Source organism: Pleurodeles waltl, chromosome 12, assembly GCF_031143425.1.
Source record: "Pleurodeles waltl isolate 20211129_DDA chromosome 12, aPleWal1.hap1.20221129, whole genome shotgun sequence".
Lineage (NCBI taxonomy): Eukaryota > Metazoa > Chordata > Amphibia > Caudata > Salamandridae > Pleurodeles > Pleurodeles waltl.
In genome coordinates this window covers 601127228-601142412 of record NC_090451.1, presented here as the reverse complement: position 1 = coordinate 601142412, position 15185 = coordinate 601127228, and the positions used below count along the sequence as shown (strand labels likewise).

Genomic DNA, 15185 nt, shown 5'->3' with positions numbered 1-15185 from the left:
ACTCTGCACAGGCGAATACGAGTGGCACAAAGAAGCAGAGTCCTGCATCAATTTCTTGTGTTTCTTTTGGGATTTACAGGATGACTTTAAGATTGGCCTCTTGAACGGCTCTGATGACTCCTGGAACAAACCTTAGATGCAGACGGAGACTTGCAGGGGCCTCTATGTGGAGTCTTCTTATGCTTGGCAACGTAGACCTTCACCTCACATTTCCTGATGGCCCTTAGGTTCATTGACGCATAGTCAGTACAGGCTTTGGAGTCATGGCTCAATCCCAGGCACGAAAACCATATTTGGTGGGGATCTGTCAGACATTTATTTGCAACAGTAACTACAGGGCTTAAAACTTGCAGTTTTGGTGGTGACATCCCCTGCACACAGGTGAAATGTTCAGGTGAAATGTCTTTGAGAGACACGAAGGGAGATCCGGATCCACGCCTGGTGGCATGCAAAGAAAGGAACTGACGTCAATGTGCAGATGTACTGAATGTCACTTTTTGAGAGGAATGATATCAGTGCAGAGTCATCAAGGCCACATTTTCCAGCAAGTCGATGTACTGTTGAAAGGTTTCTGGACCCAGTCCGACGCCTGTGGGTCATTCAAAAGGTGAGTAATCTGAGGCTAGAAATCTTAATCAGTAAAGAATGAAGTGGTGTCTACATCACAGGTTTGGTTGGTTGCCGCTGTTTGTAGGCCATCCCCTGGAGTAACCTTTGAATTTACAAAACTGGTGGGGAAACTGCTTCGCTTGTGTCAACAGTTGTAAGCATGGCGCAATGACTCAGCTATCTTTGAACCTTTAAAGAGCAGGGTCTGTCTCTACCCAAAAAAGTCTGTCCCTCATCAACAGGCTTGTTCTTTAAGGGTGCCTGTACATTGCCTGAAAATCCAGCAGACCTCATCAATGTGTGTTTTTTCAAGACAACACTAAAATCAACAACGATGCCAGTGGAATCTATAATATCCATGCTGGCATAAATCACAAACTTTACTGCAACTTATCTGTCATTTACTGTTTGTGCTAAAGAGGTTTTGAGATCTTTTGTGACCACTGGTTAGATCTTGCTGGCCATGTCCTAGAAAAAATGTGTGTATCTGCCCAGCAAGCGTACAGCGTTTAAGGACTTCAGGACCAAACACACTTGCAGAATTGACTCCCGGTCCAGGGGATTGGTTGGAAAACAGTTAACCTTGCTGGTGGAAGCCTGCATAATTAAGCTTTCAGGTATAGAGTGCTTAGTCAAAACATTTGGTAAACTACATGCAGGGATAGGTCATGCTAAGTAGAGGGTAAAAACAGGGTTTGACCAGGTAGCCAATTATAATGTCAGTAAGGACCTCAATAAAAGGCAACAATGGCTCAGGGTTTGCAAGACCTGGCTAAAGAATCTCTATGTAGATATGATTTTGTTTCAATGGATGGATCATGCAATTTTAGCACCTCAGCTGCCCTCCTCAGCAAATGAAGCACTTTCCTCCGTTGGTGGGCCATGTGGTCAGACAACCTCAGTTTCAGAGGGCATGTCCAACCCACTGGCAGGTTTGTAGGTCTAAGTATAATGCACCATCAGTGTAATGAGGAGGGATCAGAGCATCTCCCTCTTTATCAGTATCTTCAGGGACCCTAGTTGGATCCTTCAAAAGGGTAAAAATCAGAGCCAAACAGAATGGATCCTCTTTTGGTAGCTGCATCTCGGTTGTGGGTTAGAATCAGGCTGAATGACAAATGGCAGCACTTTTGTAATCTCGGCAGATGTAAGTTTAGGATATAGATGTTGGCAAAAGGCAGTCTTTCAGCACACCACCAGGGTTGGTGTGGCAGGAACTAGAGTGTATCTCGGAGGCAGTATGGTAACACTATCGGAACAGGTATGGGCCAGAGTAATAATGGGGGTATGACCTTGTGGGAGGACTGTCGGTGGAAATCCATCTGGAGGCAACTGAGTCTCCTTGGGGCCCGAAGGCACTCCGAAGGGAGCCGCTCTCACACCATAAATTTGCAGCATGGCCTCCCTGTAGGCCACAATAGACTGTGGCATCAACAGACTCAGGAACTTCAGGACGCACCAGGACCAACTGAGGAAACAGCTCTGAAAGCTTGGCTGGTCAAACAGGTGCGATGTTCATTTGAAATCATCACGCCTCCTCTTTAGACCTAGTGTGGCAGGACCAGGGTTCAGTCCTGCTGTGTCTATTTAGGTTTGTGTAGGAAGCTGGGTTCTGGTTTCAGTATCCACCTACTTTTACCTGGGTTTTGATGCAACTTTGACTAAAGTGCACTGGGTTCCTACTAACCAGATCCCCAGTGCCACTGTTCCTTCCGTTAAACAACACCTGGTCACTTGATCCCCCAAGTGGCCAGGCCCATTAGCACCTCTGTAAGTCCCTAGTAAATGGTACACCTGGTATCCTAGGGCATTGGTACTGAAGAGGGGCCCTAAGAGCTGTAGCACAACTTGTGCCACTCTAAGGGACCCATCACCAAACTCATTGCAGTCTGTGTGACAAGGTGCTCCCTAAAAGTGAAAACACAACATGGCACATAGTCATGTGCCATGTCCCCTAAACACTGCATGTAATATCTGTAAGTCACCCCTACAGCAGGCCTTACAGCCCTAAGACAGGGTGCATTATATTACATGTGTGGGCATATCGGCAAGAGCAGATGTGCCCCTGCTACATCTTTGTCGATTCTTAGACATAGTAGGTGAACAGGGAAGCCATTTTAAATAGATGTGCTGGACACTGGTCAGTACGAGTTTGCCAGCTACATGATGGCTTCACTGAAACTAGGGATGTTTGGTATCAAACATCTCATATTAATAATCTCAGACTGATTCCAGTTACAGATTTATTAATACATGCACCCAGAGGGCACCTTTTAGGCACCCCCTATAAACCTACCAACTGCTGGCGAGCTCACTGACCAGTTCTAGCCAGTTTGCCACCACCACACAACAATCTGACCCCCAAGAGTGACAGCCTCTGCTCTCTGGAGGTCAGAAACAAACCCCTCCCAACAGGATGACACACAAATCTTCATTCCAAGGCAGGGAGCTTCAAAGCCCACTGCCTTTGGTATGCAGAACTAGCTTTCCTCAGAAAAGGATGCTGACTCCCCCTGCCCCAGTACCCATCTGGCAACTGAACAGGTGGGAAATTAGCTATGCAGGAGGCGTGTCGCCCTTGCAGGCTGGACACACCCATGCAGTGACCAGCCTGAAGTGGACACAATCTGGAAGTTCCACTATCTTGTGTATAGTAGAATTTAGGAACTCTGGATAAGCTGATGCCCACTCCCAAGGGGAAGTGGCCATCTTGGGGGTGTAGTGACCTCAAGGGTAAGTAGCCCATTGGCTACTACCCTTCACTTCCCTTAACGCCCCCTAAATTGAGTATCCAGGGGACCCCCTAATACCAGGAAAACAGATCTTCGCTGAACACAAAAGAAAGAGTGGTGCTGAACCCAAGAACCCGAGAAGCACGACTGACTTGGTCCCAACCCTGCCAGCATACCTGTTGCATCTGACTCTCGAGGAGCAACTGAGCTGTCCTGCCACTGCAACCTCCAAGAAACTGGGAGTGCTGTCAAGAACTTCGCAAATCGGCAACAAGAACTCCCTTGGGGTAGAGGAGCTGCTCCCCTGCATCCTCAAGAAAGAACTGAGAGGACAGGGCCAGACATCACCACCCCACCCAAGCCGTCTAGCCCAGTCTGAAGTGGGCCAAGGGTGTCAGCGTGCCCCCGGGCCCTTTGGAGACGAAGCCCACTTTGAGTACACCAACTGTGGACTTCCCAACAGCGTCTGCAGTCTCTTTCTGCAGACCCCCCACTGCAACTGTGAGTGACCAGGAGACAAAGACCCGACAACTCAGTACACCTCTGCACTCGTCCGCCCCACACCGAGGAGAAGAGAACCAACAGTGTCCTCACATCTCCCAGGCTCGTGAGACCTGAGCCCACTTGTTGGCTTGGTCGGACTGGACCCCGAGTCCACATCTGCAGACTGTTTCTGCGGGCCCCCCTGCACCCATGAGGAACTCCAGCACCGGAACCGATGCCTGAAGACCACACTACACCCACCCTACAGCTGAAGGAGTGGACCAATGGTGTCCCTACATGCACAAGGACCTCAAGGGTCAAGCCCCCTGTAGGTTCCCCTGGACTGACCTTCCAGTCCTTCTCTACAGCTACTTTGTAACCAGACCCATCCTCATAGACTTACAAAGGGCACTGATGCTGAATTGCACCCCTGCATCCGGCCGCCCCAGTACTGCCCGAGGTGACTTGTTGGCGCAGCCTTGGGTCTTGCCCGATACTTACCCTAAGTCCAGGAGATTGGTCCTGTAAGTCGCTGTATTCTACCTTGTTTTCCTCTATAGCATTGCATTACACCTCTTTGAAATTGCACTTGCAACTTTTAAAAACTCTAAAAATTCATAGCTCGAAAAGCACTCATCTGAGTCTGGTTATCTTGGTATCTAAATTTATATAAAAGTATGTGTTCTTTTTCTATATTGGTGTCAGATTTCTTTATTGTGTGTGCCTTGCTTACTGTATGAGTGTGGGCTTTACATGCATAGCACCACCCTGTAACATGCCTAACTCCTCGACCACACTACCCCAAAAGAGTGCATTTGGGATGTAATTTGTTCCTCTGGTGTTTGTCTGGACTCTCTGCACACTGTACCTCATTTTGTTCCAGTATATAAGGAGCCAGCTTCCAACATTGTTTGAATTTGGACTTCGACTTCAACTTACCCAGGGACTTCAAGGGGGAACTGGACAATCTGTAGAAACAGCTTTGTGATAGGGTCACAATGATTTGTAGTTAAAGTAGGACGTGTGCTTCGATCATGACCTCTTATTTTCAGCAAAGCAGAGCTCCTTCTCGGAGATCACCTTTAAGTGTATAACGATGCCTTTGCCACACACACAATTTTGAGTCGTGGTTGGAGCCCAGGCACAAGAGACACAACTTGTATGGGTCTGTGACTGACATTTGATTCCTGTAGTCCCAGCAAGGACTGAACTTCTAGATTTTGGATGGGAGCACACTGAATAAATGTTCAGGGGTTGTCGGAAGACCAATTAGAGTAAACAGCAGAGCTCTGGATCTAAATCCAAAGGCATGAAGAGAAAGAAACTTATGTCCACGTGTAGTGATGGAGCATATATGCTGCTATCCTTTATTACTCCCAGGGCAGTGCAGATCAAATGCGGAGGAACAAGGTGTCACCTCCTGGTGTGCCGGAGCACTGCTGTGAAGTTTTTCCAGATCCACTCAAGTACTTGAGAAATGTATTCTAAATGTGAGGAATCTGCGGTTAGAAATATCTATCAGAAACTGTAATACCCCAAGATGGTTGTTTCAGAGACAAATTGCAGAAAGACAACTAGAGTTATTTTACTCTGTCCTATCAGACAGGGAGCCATAAATCCTCAATGAATTGTATAACCCAGACTTAACTGAGCTTTTTCACACTCGCTGGGAAAGTGGTTGGTTGACAAATCATAATTAAATTATATACCTGAAGTGTACTTCTGCTCCACTTACATTTGCAGATGCTCTAACACTTCTATGGAGTGAAAAGCTAATGAAGAGAAGGTCTGTGAGTCATAGACAACTAGGGATGAAAATAAAAAGTGTAACTTAAGAGTGACTTTGCAGGGGGCTGCCTATTTTAATATGGCTTTCATGCAGTCATTAAACCATGCCTACTTAGCAGAGGTTTTGTTGTAAATATACTTTTACAAATCAAATTCAGTGGTCAAGCACACCATGGGTAGAGGAAACAACATGAACCATACTTACCAGCTTTTTCGCTTGCAAACTCTTTGAGATTAAGTCTCTGAAGTGGAAAGTCCACGAAGACAGAACATTTCTTTATGGAGTATCTGGTTGTGGAAAACCGGTTCAAGTCTGAGAGAGAACAGGGTAGTTAAGGACAAATTTGCTGAGCTACTTAATTAAAAAAAGAAAAAAATAGCAACTGCACAGAAGCGCTATTCACCTTTTGTTGCGGTTTGAAATTGCAAAATTCCACTCACAGGGTGGTGGGGGAGCTCTTTAGAGATCCTGCCGGTGGTCAGAGCCTAATCCTACCTGATCCTCCCACATTGTGTCCCTTTTGGTCCCCAGGAACATCCCCAACACACCTGAAGAGCGGTAGCCACCTGGACGGGACACAAATGCAAGGCACTGCCGCACATTGCTGGAAGAAAACCACAGCCATGGTGAACGCGGCTGGCTCCTACAAGATGGCACAGTACCTGCCGGCCATTGGTGTATGCAGCGGTGTCATATCGGACTACAGAGAATTCTCCTGCTGCTGTCGCTCTGGCTGCGTTGGGACATCTGCAGCAGTTGCAGCAACAAACGGTAGTCACCGGGGGCCTACCCACTGTGCACCTCCAGCTGGCTAACCTGAGATAAATGCTTCACCCAGCCAGCTGCTGCCCATAGACATTAATAGAGGACTCGCTGACTCTTCCGGACGGTTTGGGCACTAGTGTACATGGAAGTGTAGTGCCTGTTGTCAATTGGAGAAGCCACCTAGACACAGGGACTACGTCCACCCCTGTCCTCCGGTGGGCCCAGGTCCACCACTGAGGTCGCCTGACTACTCAAGCCACCACGTGCTTCCCCCTGGTGGTCTGGCATGTCGCACCGTTGGGGTGTACATCTGGCTGTTACCCTACTAACTATGACTGAAGCAACCATCTGGTCCGAAACAGAGCACAATGGACAATAATGCGCGGCTTGGTGGCGCTCTACAGCACCGCCTTCTCCAGTGACCAATCATCATTAAGTCCCAATAATGCAATGCCTTTGGCTGCCATAACACAAGACTGCGACATGTTGGGCACTAAAATTGGGGAGGTAGGGTCGAATGTTGCCTTGCTCTGCCACAATCTAGAAGAAAGTGGAGCGGATAAGGCCGAGGAGAGGGTCTTGGGAGCAGAGGATTCAGTAGGCATCCTCCAAAGGAAGGCTAGCAAACTTGAAGCAGTGACTACGGAACTGGCTCTGCAGGTCAAGGACGCAGAAGGGAGAGCCCGCCATGATAACTTAAGATTTGTGGGCTTTCCTGAGGGCGGTGAGGAACAATCTGTGGACACCTTCCTGACAAAATGGCTATGATCCGTGCTACCTGTGGAGACCTTCTCCCTTTGTCTCGTGGTCAAAAGAATGCACAGAGCACTGGTCAAGGAACAGCCCCTGGGAGCGCGCCCTCGACCAATAATTGCCCGGATCCAGAACTATATGGACAGGACATGATACTCAGGTTCATATGCGCACAGTCCAAAATCATTTACCGGGCATCTCCCATCATGATCTTCCACAACTACACAAAGATGGTGCAACATCCATCCTTTGTCGCTGCTAAACAATGGCTTAGTGAGATCAAGTTTCCAGGCATGCTGCTCTACCCGGCTCGTTTGCCGGTGGTCTTTGAGTCATAAACATATTTCTTCGAGGAATCCATTGGAGGTTTTTCGCTGGATTGAAGAAAAGGTGTTATTGAAGCCTCACAGAGCACGGGAAGAGACTACCTTAGCGAACCATCGAAGAAGAGGTGTGACAGATCTCGCTTCTCCTAGTACAGCGGCAGGCGGGCCATCACGACCTGGCATGAGATCCGATGACACGAGAGGGATCTGCCCCTTCCTTCCTCCGTGCTGCACTGGAAGCAATGGGGGGAGAATTCTGGACTCCCCTGATGAGATATAGAAGGCACAGTGTGGATGACTGTTTGACTGACCGCCAATACTTGAGGCAGTAACTGTTCCGTCTCTGGAGACTGTTCTCTACAAGAGTATAGTGGTCCATTGGACATGAGTAGTGAAAGTACCTCGTAGGGGCCCCACTTAATCACAGTCCGCAATAGATACTTCCTGTTTGGTAAAGTATATGGAGGGGATGGGAGGAGTTCAGGGGATGTTCTTGTTATACACTGTTCACAGGCACAGGCACAGTCTCACCATCCGCAGATGCTCATGCCCACACCCAGAACTTTATTACTGCATACCCCAACACACACTGAATACGGAGGGTTCTGAGGACCTTTTGGGAAGCATCCATGTCATGGAATGTCCGGGGAGTCCTCGACAATGTAAAATGTGGGACCATCCTGAAATATGCTGAGAAGGCAGGGGGCTCACATTCTGAAGCAACAAGAGACCCATCTCATGGGTTATAAGCCTCCCTGCCTTGCTAGGTATGGGTATAGCTGGGTTTTTCATTTGGAGTTACAACGGAGTCTAGGGGTACCGGCATACTAATACAGAGGGGGGTTCCCTCCCAATTAGTGCAGGCTTGGACGGACTGTTTAGACAGATACGCAGTTGTGACGGGCACACTATATGGTGAAGTCTGTTCCTTCTGTTCTATATATATTCCTCCCCCTCTTGGACAGACGGTCATGGATAATCTGGTACATTTATGGGGTGACCTCCCGAAAGGCCTCACATTGATCAGAGGTGACTGGAATAATGTCATGGACTAGCAAATTGACAGGCACAGTGCACATGATGATTTGCCAGGTCCCGGCAGATCCACATTTGCCACAATGGCAGCGGTTTTGGGATTGGCAGATGTGTGGAGAGCCCAATACCCAACAGGACCCGGTTATATTCATCTTTTCACGGGCCCCTTTCACATCTCGATTATTTTCTCATCCCCGCCGCCCTTGTGCATAAAATTAACAGACGTATTGGTCCTGGCGTGGGGATCATCAGATCACTCCCAGATAGTCATGGAACTTTGCCTGGGACCCGAGAAACCGCGCTTCCGATGGTGTTCATCACTGTGTAATTTACAGAATCCCACATACTGAACAACTCTTACACATGGCATTGATGAATATTTTGCCCTTAATAATGGCAAGTTTTCATCTGCCATGAAAATCCTTTAAGCCAGTCCTTCAGGGGATGGACACTGGTTTCTACACCGGTGAGGGGAGACACAAAATACAAGACCTGGCCGAGTTTGAGATACTAGTAAATAACCTAGAAGTCTGTAGCTGTCAGATGGGTGGGGAGACTTCGCAACAGCAGCTGGGCTTAGTACAGCAGCAGTATAGGCAGTTGCTGTTAAATGAAGCAAAAATTGCATAACGGACGACACAAAGCAGAATATACCAGTGGGGCAACAAATCAAGCAAGCTGCTTCAAAGATTGCATCAGGCTGCAAACCGACCAGATATCCTCCTGCTAATCAGCAATGGTCAGGGTGCCCTGCTGGTAGACCCCCAGGAGACAGCACCTAGATTTGAGATGCTTTTTCGGGTGACATATGCCAGACAGGAAATATTGTCCCATGACCAAATCATTGACGTGTTACCCCTAAGGATGTTGTTGAATGAGGCGCACCCACATACACAGCTTGAGGAGATCTTTCGGAAGATGAGACGTCTTCAGCGTTGGTGGGAATATGGTCAGGTAGAGCCCCGGGCTCGAATAGGCTTCCTGGGGGATTTCTCAAAGCCTTTATGCCCAAGATAGGGAAATACTTCCTTCAGGCAGTTCACGCCGCCACGGAAGCGGCAAAACTCCTGCCGGAGTGATGCCATGCAAAAATAGTGATCCGCCTGAGGACCTTGCATTGTTATCAACCAATATCCCTTTTGAATGTGAAGGCCAAGCTCCTGGCCAAGGCCTTAGCTAACAGACTGCTTCCTTATATCATTATATCACAGAGTTGATACTTCCTGATCACGCCAGCTTTATGCTGGGTTGCGCTACGCAATATAATACCTGATGGGTCTTGAACGACCTGCAGCAATACTCTATAACAGTGTGGAAGTAGGGCCTGCATCATTGCATAGGGCTTGAAATCATAATGCTCCAGGCGAGGGGATGTCCGCACAAACACAATAAAATTTGGCAGAGGTGGGCGAAATATAGGGGCATCATGCTTGAACCACTCTGTACCTGTCATTCCTGCCTAGAGGAAGAGGTTAGAAATTACTGTGCCACGTGACATGGCCAGGACTACCTGCCATTCACTGTTCATCACTTGGAAGTTAGCAGTCGGGAAGTGGGTGGAGAGGCAGGTGGTTGTATGTGCCTGCTTTATGTTAATGTTTTGATTTTCTTACAGTATAATGTCTTATGTATCCTGTCGCCCGTTGTCCTGATTATATTGAAAATCCAATAAAATCTGTTTAAAAAAATCCACTCACAGCAAAATACTGGCAATGGACTCACAATAGAAGAACAACCAACGTTAACCACTATGATCTGTTATATATTCAATGAGCCTGGGAACTATGCTTCTTGTGTGTAACTAGGTAGCAAAAAATAAACTGTTTGTCTTAGACCACTCTACAATGTTCTCTCCAGATATTATTAAACTGCTATCCTGACGCAAAGTATAAATGAAGATAACCAGAGTTTGCCTGTTCTCTGAAAGAAAAGATGAATTGCACAGACACTGCACCATCTCACCTTTTACTTATGCACTACAGATTTCCTTGTAGCTGGAACAAAGCAAGTAAAACATGGGGAAGAGGAAGGCCATAATGAAAGATGAAGTTACTATAATATACAGGATATTGAGGCGATTCCGCCCTCCAAAGTGTACTCAACAACTACAATTTAGAAAGCTCAATTTCAAGAAGCAAGGGTAGCAGATCATGTTGCACTGGACAGTTCCTAGACCAAGAATGCTAGAAACACTAACACGCTGGAATGCAGAGTTGAAGACAACACCATCTGGAAAGTGAACTGCAATATAGATTATGTACTTATAACCATGAAACCTGTCTTTTTTTATAGCACTTAATACCACTTTGCAGTTGTTTTAAAGCACTAAAAAGCGAGAAGGAAAGGGGTGTCCAGAAGAAATTAACAGATATTGAAAAATTTAACAAACAAGCAGCAAGGGATTGGTCCTACAGATTGACATATTTAGAGTCCTCAAAATCCATTGAAAATGAAAGCGGGCGGTGACTGGCAGGTTTTCAGGTCTTCTCTAAATGACAGGATATTCTGCTCCAGTCTGAGGTGGGCTGAAAGGGTGTTCCAGGGCTTACTGCACAGACCTTGAGAAAACTCACACCAAGTCACTTACATTTGGTATATTAGTTGGTAAAAGTGTTCAGGGAAGCCAACCTTTGCCATGTCATTGGCGGTACCTTGGGAAGATATTATTTAGGTGTATTGCAAGGACTTGGGAATGAAGTACATGACTTTGAATTGTGTGTAACGTTTTATTAATAGCCAGAAGGAGGCATGTAGTATTTGTGTGATGTGCTCAGCTCTCTGCTTGTTCTGAATGTTCAAGTCTGTTTGAATTTGAGCCCTGCAGGGGGTTTTGGTTAGTAGACCACAGTATATTACAGTAATCCAGTCTCGAAATTTCCACCAAATAGATCAGATGAATACTGTGTGAAAAGGTCAGATAGTTACTAAGTGATAAAAATATTTCTGATCATGTTGCTGATTACAGGAATGAGACACAGGATGAAACCTAAATTGACTCCCAAACTTTCACACACTCTGAAATGGTCGAGGTGGTGTCCCGAGAGAGGCCACTAGGTGGGTGGAAATCTTACAGCGGCTGGGCCCATAAACTGGAACTTAAACTTTTAAGGGTTGAGGAAGAAACGATTTTGGTTCATGAAGTGCTTGGTCATCACTGGACAGCAACAGATCCACTGTTGATCATCCGAGCTTTTGAGTAGGTTCAATACTCCTGTATCATCAGTTTAAATATAGAATTGATTGTTGGAAGATTTTGGGACCTTGTCCTAATGGTGGAGGAAGGGCAATTAAACTCTGAATAAGGTTGGAGATAGTGCAAGTGCTAAACAAATAACAATTTGTTTTGGAATAGAGGGTCCTGAGCTTGACCTGGTGCATAAGGTGAGCCAGAAAAGCGATGAATGAAGCTGGGCATGCAACCCAAGGTAACTGCTAAGCAGTGTACAGTCACAGATGTAAAATACTTTTGAGAAGCCCAAGAGTTTTAGTGCCCATGTGCAGCCCTGATCTCTAAATACCAGCAAACTGACTCTGGTATCAATTCGATCAGCCCCCATCTCTTGTCTGGGGTGAAGCCAAAATGAAATTACAAAAAGCATCAAAAACCTTACCTCGAGACATCTGGCAAGATACCAGGCTATAATAATTTCTAGAGTCATAACCTGGCAGAGGATTCCTGAAATTCAATTACAAAGTATAGCTGGATCACATTAAGCTTTTTTGACAAGATATAAAATTCTTAGGTTTTTAGTTTCCTGAGTTATTGTTACAGTGGCTAGTGATGAGTTAATGAGCATAATCACGAATAAGGCCATCCAATGGAAGCCCACATTGACCATCTTGAAGTTACAGATGTTTGTAGATGACTAGGTGTGCTTAAAGATGGACCGTGTTTTGAGTCCAGAGCTGGAATTAATTAGAAGTGAGCAGAACTATGATAGTCAATGATCGCTTCACAACTCAAAAGGTTAACGTTTGTGATATTGGATGTAATGATTTCAACTTTGTTGATGACACAGGAAAAGGAACATATTAAGGACTCTTGTTTGGGACAGGATCATAACTTTATTTTATTGCATAAGTGAGTCTCGTCGATAAAGTCACAATTCTGCTCATTCTTCCAATCAGGTATGCACTTCAACATGATATTGGTGAAAAGGGATAATCTTCCATACCCAGTGGTGTCAAGGAGAGGAAGGTTTATAGGTGCATGAAGACAGTTTATTAAGTTAAAGAAAAGGGGGGGTAAAAAAAGTGGCAGATGGTTAAAAGCTCCAAAACTAGAATGCACCCTGGCTCATTCCAATGTCTGTTCGGAAGGGCAGATCCACGCAAAAGAGCAGGTGAGAGGTGGAAAGCTAGGGCTATATTTATGAAAATATAACCAATCTTATTTATCTGAAGTCATGTAAATTACAAGTCTTTAATGGTTCACCTTCAGAACCATACAACTGAATGTGTTCAAAGGCACAATGCCGATAATATAACTCATGTTCACATCGTTTATTTATTTCTATTAGTTTCAGAAAAGAAAAATAAACACCAAAAACATCAAATCTGAAGAAGAAGTTTTGATAAGTACGTAACTAAAAAACTGAGTTAAAACAAAGCTTAGATTCAATCTCAAATGTGTAAACCTCAAATTAGCCAGTTATGGCTCACAGCACAGCGCATGCCATAAATAACAAAGCCAGTCATGTTTTACTCTTGCTAGACTGCTTTTTTTCCTGAGGCACTGGCACTAGTTTTGAGCATGGAGGGCAACATTAATTACAGAGTATGTTGTGTCCACTTTCTCTGCTTATCTCATCAAAAGTGGGGGAGGGCCAGGTCAGAGTAAGTCTCCCAAATAAATTTAGACAAAGTTATTGCATTTGCATGGATTAATCTAATAAATACCTTCCAAGCAGGTGTCTTTTCATTGTCTTAGTCTTTCCACTCTTGCTGCCTGCACCTGGAAATGGCCATGACCTGTCACCAACCCCTCTCAGATGGTGATATGTTCAAGTAAAAACGTAACTACATAGCAGACACGGATATTCGGTTTTCAAGCCCAATAGCCACTCATTCCAGCCCATTCTTTGGTAATGGAGGAGGTCCCTGTTGTGTCAGTACCTAGCTGACCGTTTCATTCTCATCAAGGAGGGAGTTTCCTTGTACCATCAGGGTACCTCTGCCACTCCTGCGCTTAATGCTGCCGTGCACCACCCCATGGGCTTAGTTCCCCTCCTGTTTGGGTTCTAAGGTGTCACCAGGAGGCCCTCCAAAACTTCAGAGAAAGAGGAACCATGTTTCAAGACAGCTGATGGGGTCGCTCAAGACAGAACTCCATGGATCCAGTGCTGCTTGGCTGCCATCTTGGCCATGTCCCCATGTTCACATGCTTTATAAGAGATAATACAATTGGCATTTTTGCTGGACAGAACATGGAAGCAGGTGTCTACTCTCTCTTCTGGGTTTTCTTCCTATCACACCTTATGGAACAAAGAAATAACACTTAATTCAGAAGATTTCCTCAATCTTTTTTTAGCTGTGCTCTGTAAGCAACTGTGACACAAGAGAGTATGGAGGCAATAATGTCTGGTATTCACAATATATACAAAATCATACCAATATGGAATGTGATTTTTGAGTATTACATTTAAAAAACAAATATTATTATTATTATTTTTTTTTACACAGAAGGATACGAAGTACAAGTATACGTGGAAATCGCTGGATGGTCAATTTCTTTGTGCTGTTAGTCCTCTTCTTGCACCGGTCACAGATCTGCTCCAAGAAATGCAAACAAAAGCATATGTTATTCTTTACCTGCCTTTTTAGCAAATATGCAAATTAACTGACTCTTGCAACTACTTGTGGCACCCAGACAGCAACCAAAAGAAAAATGTTGTTTACCCAGTAGACATCCTTTCATGTCATGTAGTGTTGTAGATTCACATGCTTTGCATTATCCTGCCATCTAGTGTTGCGTATGGAGTGTTACAAGTTTTTTTTCTTCGAAGATGATGTTTTTCGAGGCACAGGATCAAAGGACTCCTCCCTCTCGGTGATACTTTGCGTGGGCATCGAGTCCATTGTTAGAATATTTTCCCACAGTTGGGTGAGAAAGAGGAATGAGAAAGATGTATAGAGAAAGGGATGGGCATGCAAGTCTATCTACATATGTACATATATATACACAAATATAAGGTCCTTCCCTGAAAGTTTTAATAACAGGGATCCTGAACAATTAAATGTGTTCTCTATTTTGTAAGTTTGCAGCTATAGTTGCAAGATGCAATTTGATTCAAAGTGTAAGCCAAATTGGCTTGCTGCAAATGAAGCAAGTAGCAAATACTTTGTTCGACAGATGCCTTAATTGGATCAATGTGGTTGAACTGGCAGTAGCAAACAAAATGCTTCTATTTTGCTGCATAACATGCTCCAGTTGTCGGATTGCGACCCTCCTTCAAAATGTCCATACATTCAGGAGGTAAATTAAGATAACCAAATTATATGACTTCAGGAGCTATATCACTAGGTTGAAGGATTTGGGGTCTGGATGCCTGATCTGTCTGTGGTCCTGTGTCAGAAGATCCGGTCTGTTAGGGAGCTTCTGGTGAGGAACTTGCAAGAGGTCCAGAAGTGCTGTGAACCAAGGTTAACGTGCTCATGTGGGCGCTACCAGTATCATAGTTAGTGATATCTGTT

At 45.3% G+C, this 15185-nt stretch overlaps 1 protein-coding gene across 5 annotated transcripts in view; it reads right to left on the bottom strand.

The window, feature by feature from the left end:
- The window catches only part of USP21 (ubiquitin specific peptidase 21), a 409008-nt gene that overhangs the window by 68403 nt on the left and 325420 nt on the right, over nucleotides 1-15185 (bottom strand). For 3 of the 5 annotated variants that reach the window (XM_069217823.1, XM_069217825.1, XM_069217826.1), the window contains 2 exons: nucleotides 14183-14264; nucleotides 5818-5925 (listed from right to left, as the gene is read on the bottom strand). In XM_069217823.1, the coding sequence (XP_069073924.1) occupies nucleotides 5818-5925; nucleotides 14183-14264 (190 nt within the window). The remainder of the gene's footprint in view (nucleotides 1-5817; nucleotides 5926-14182; nucleotides 14265-15185) is intronic. The other 2 variants (XM_069217824.1, XM_069217827.1) reach the window with 1 other exon arrangement.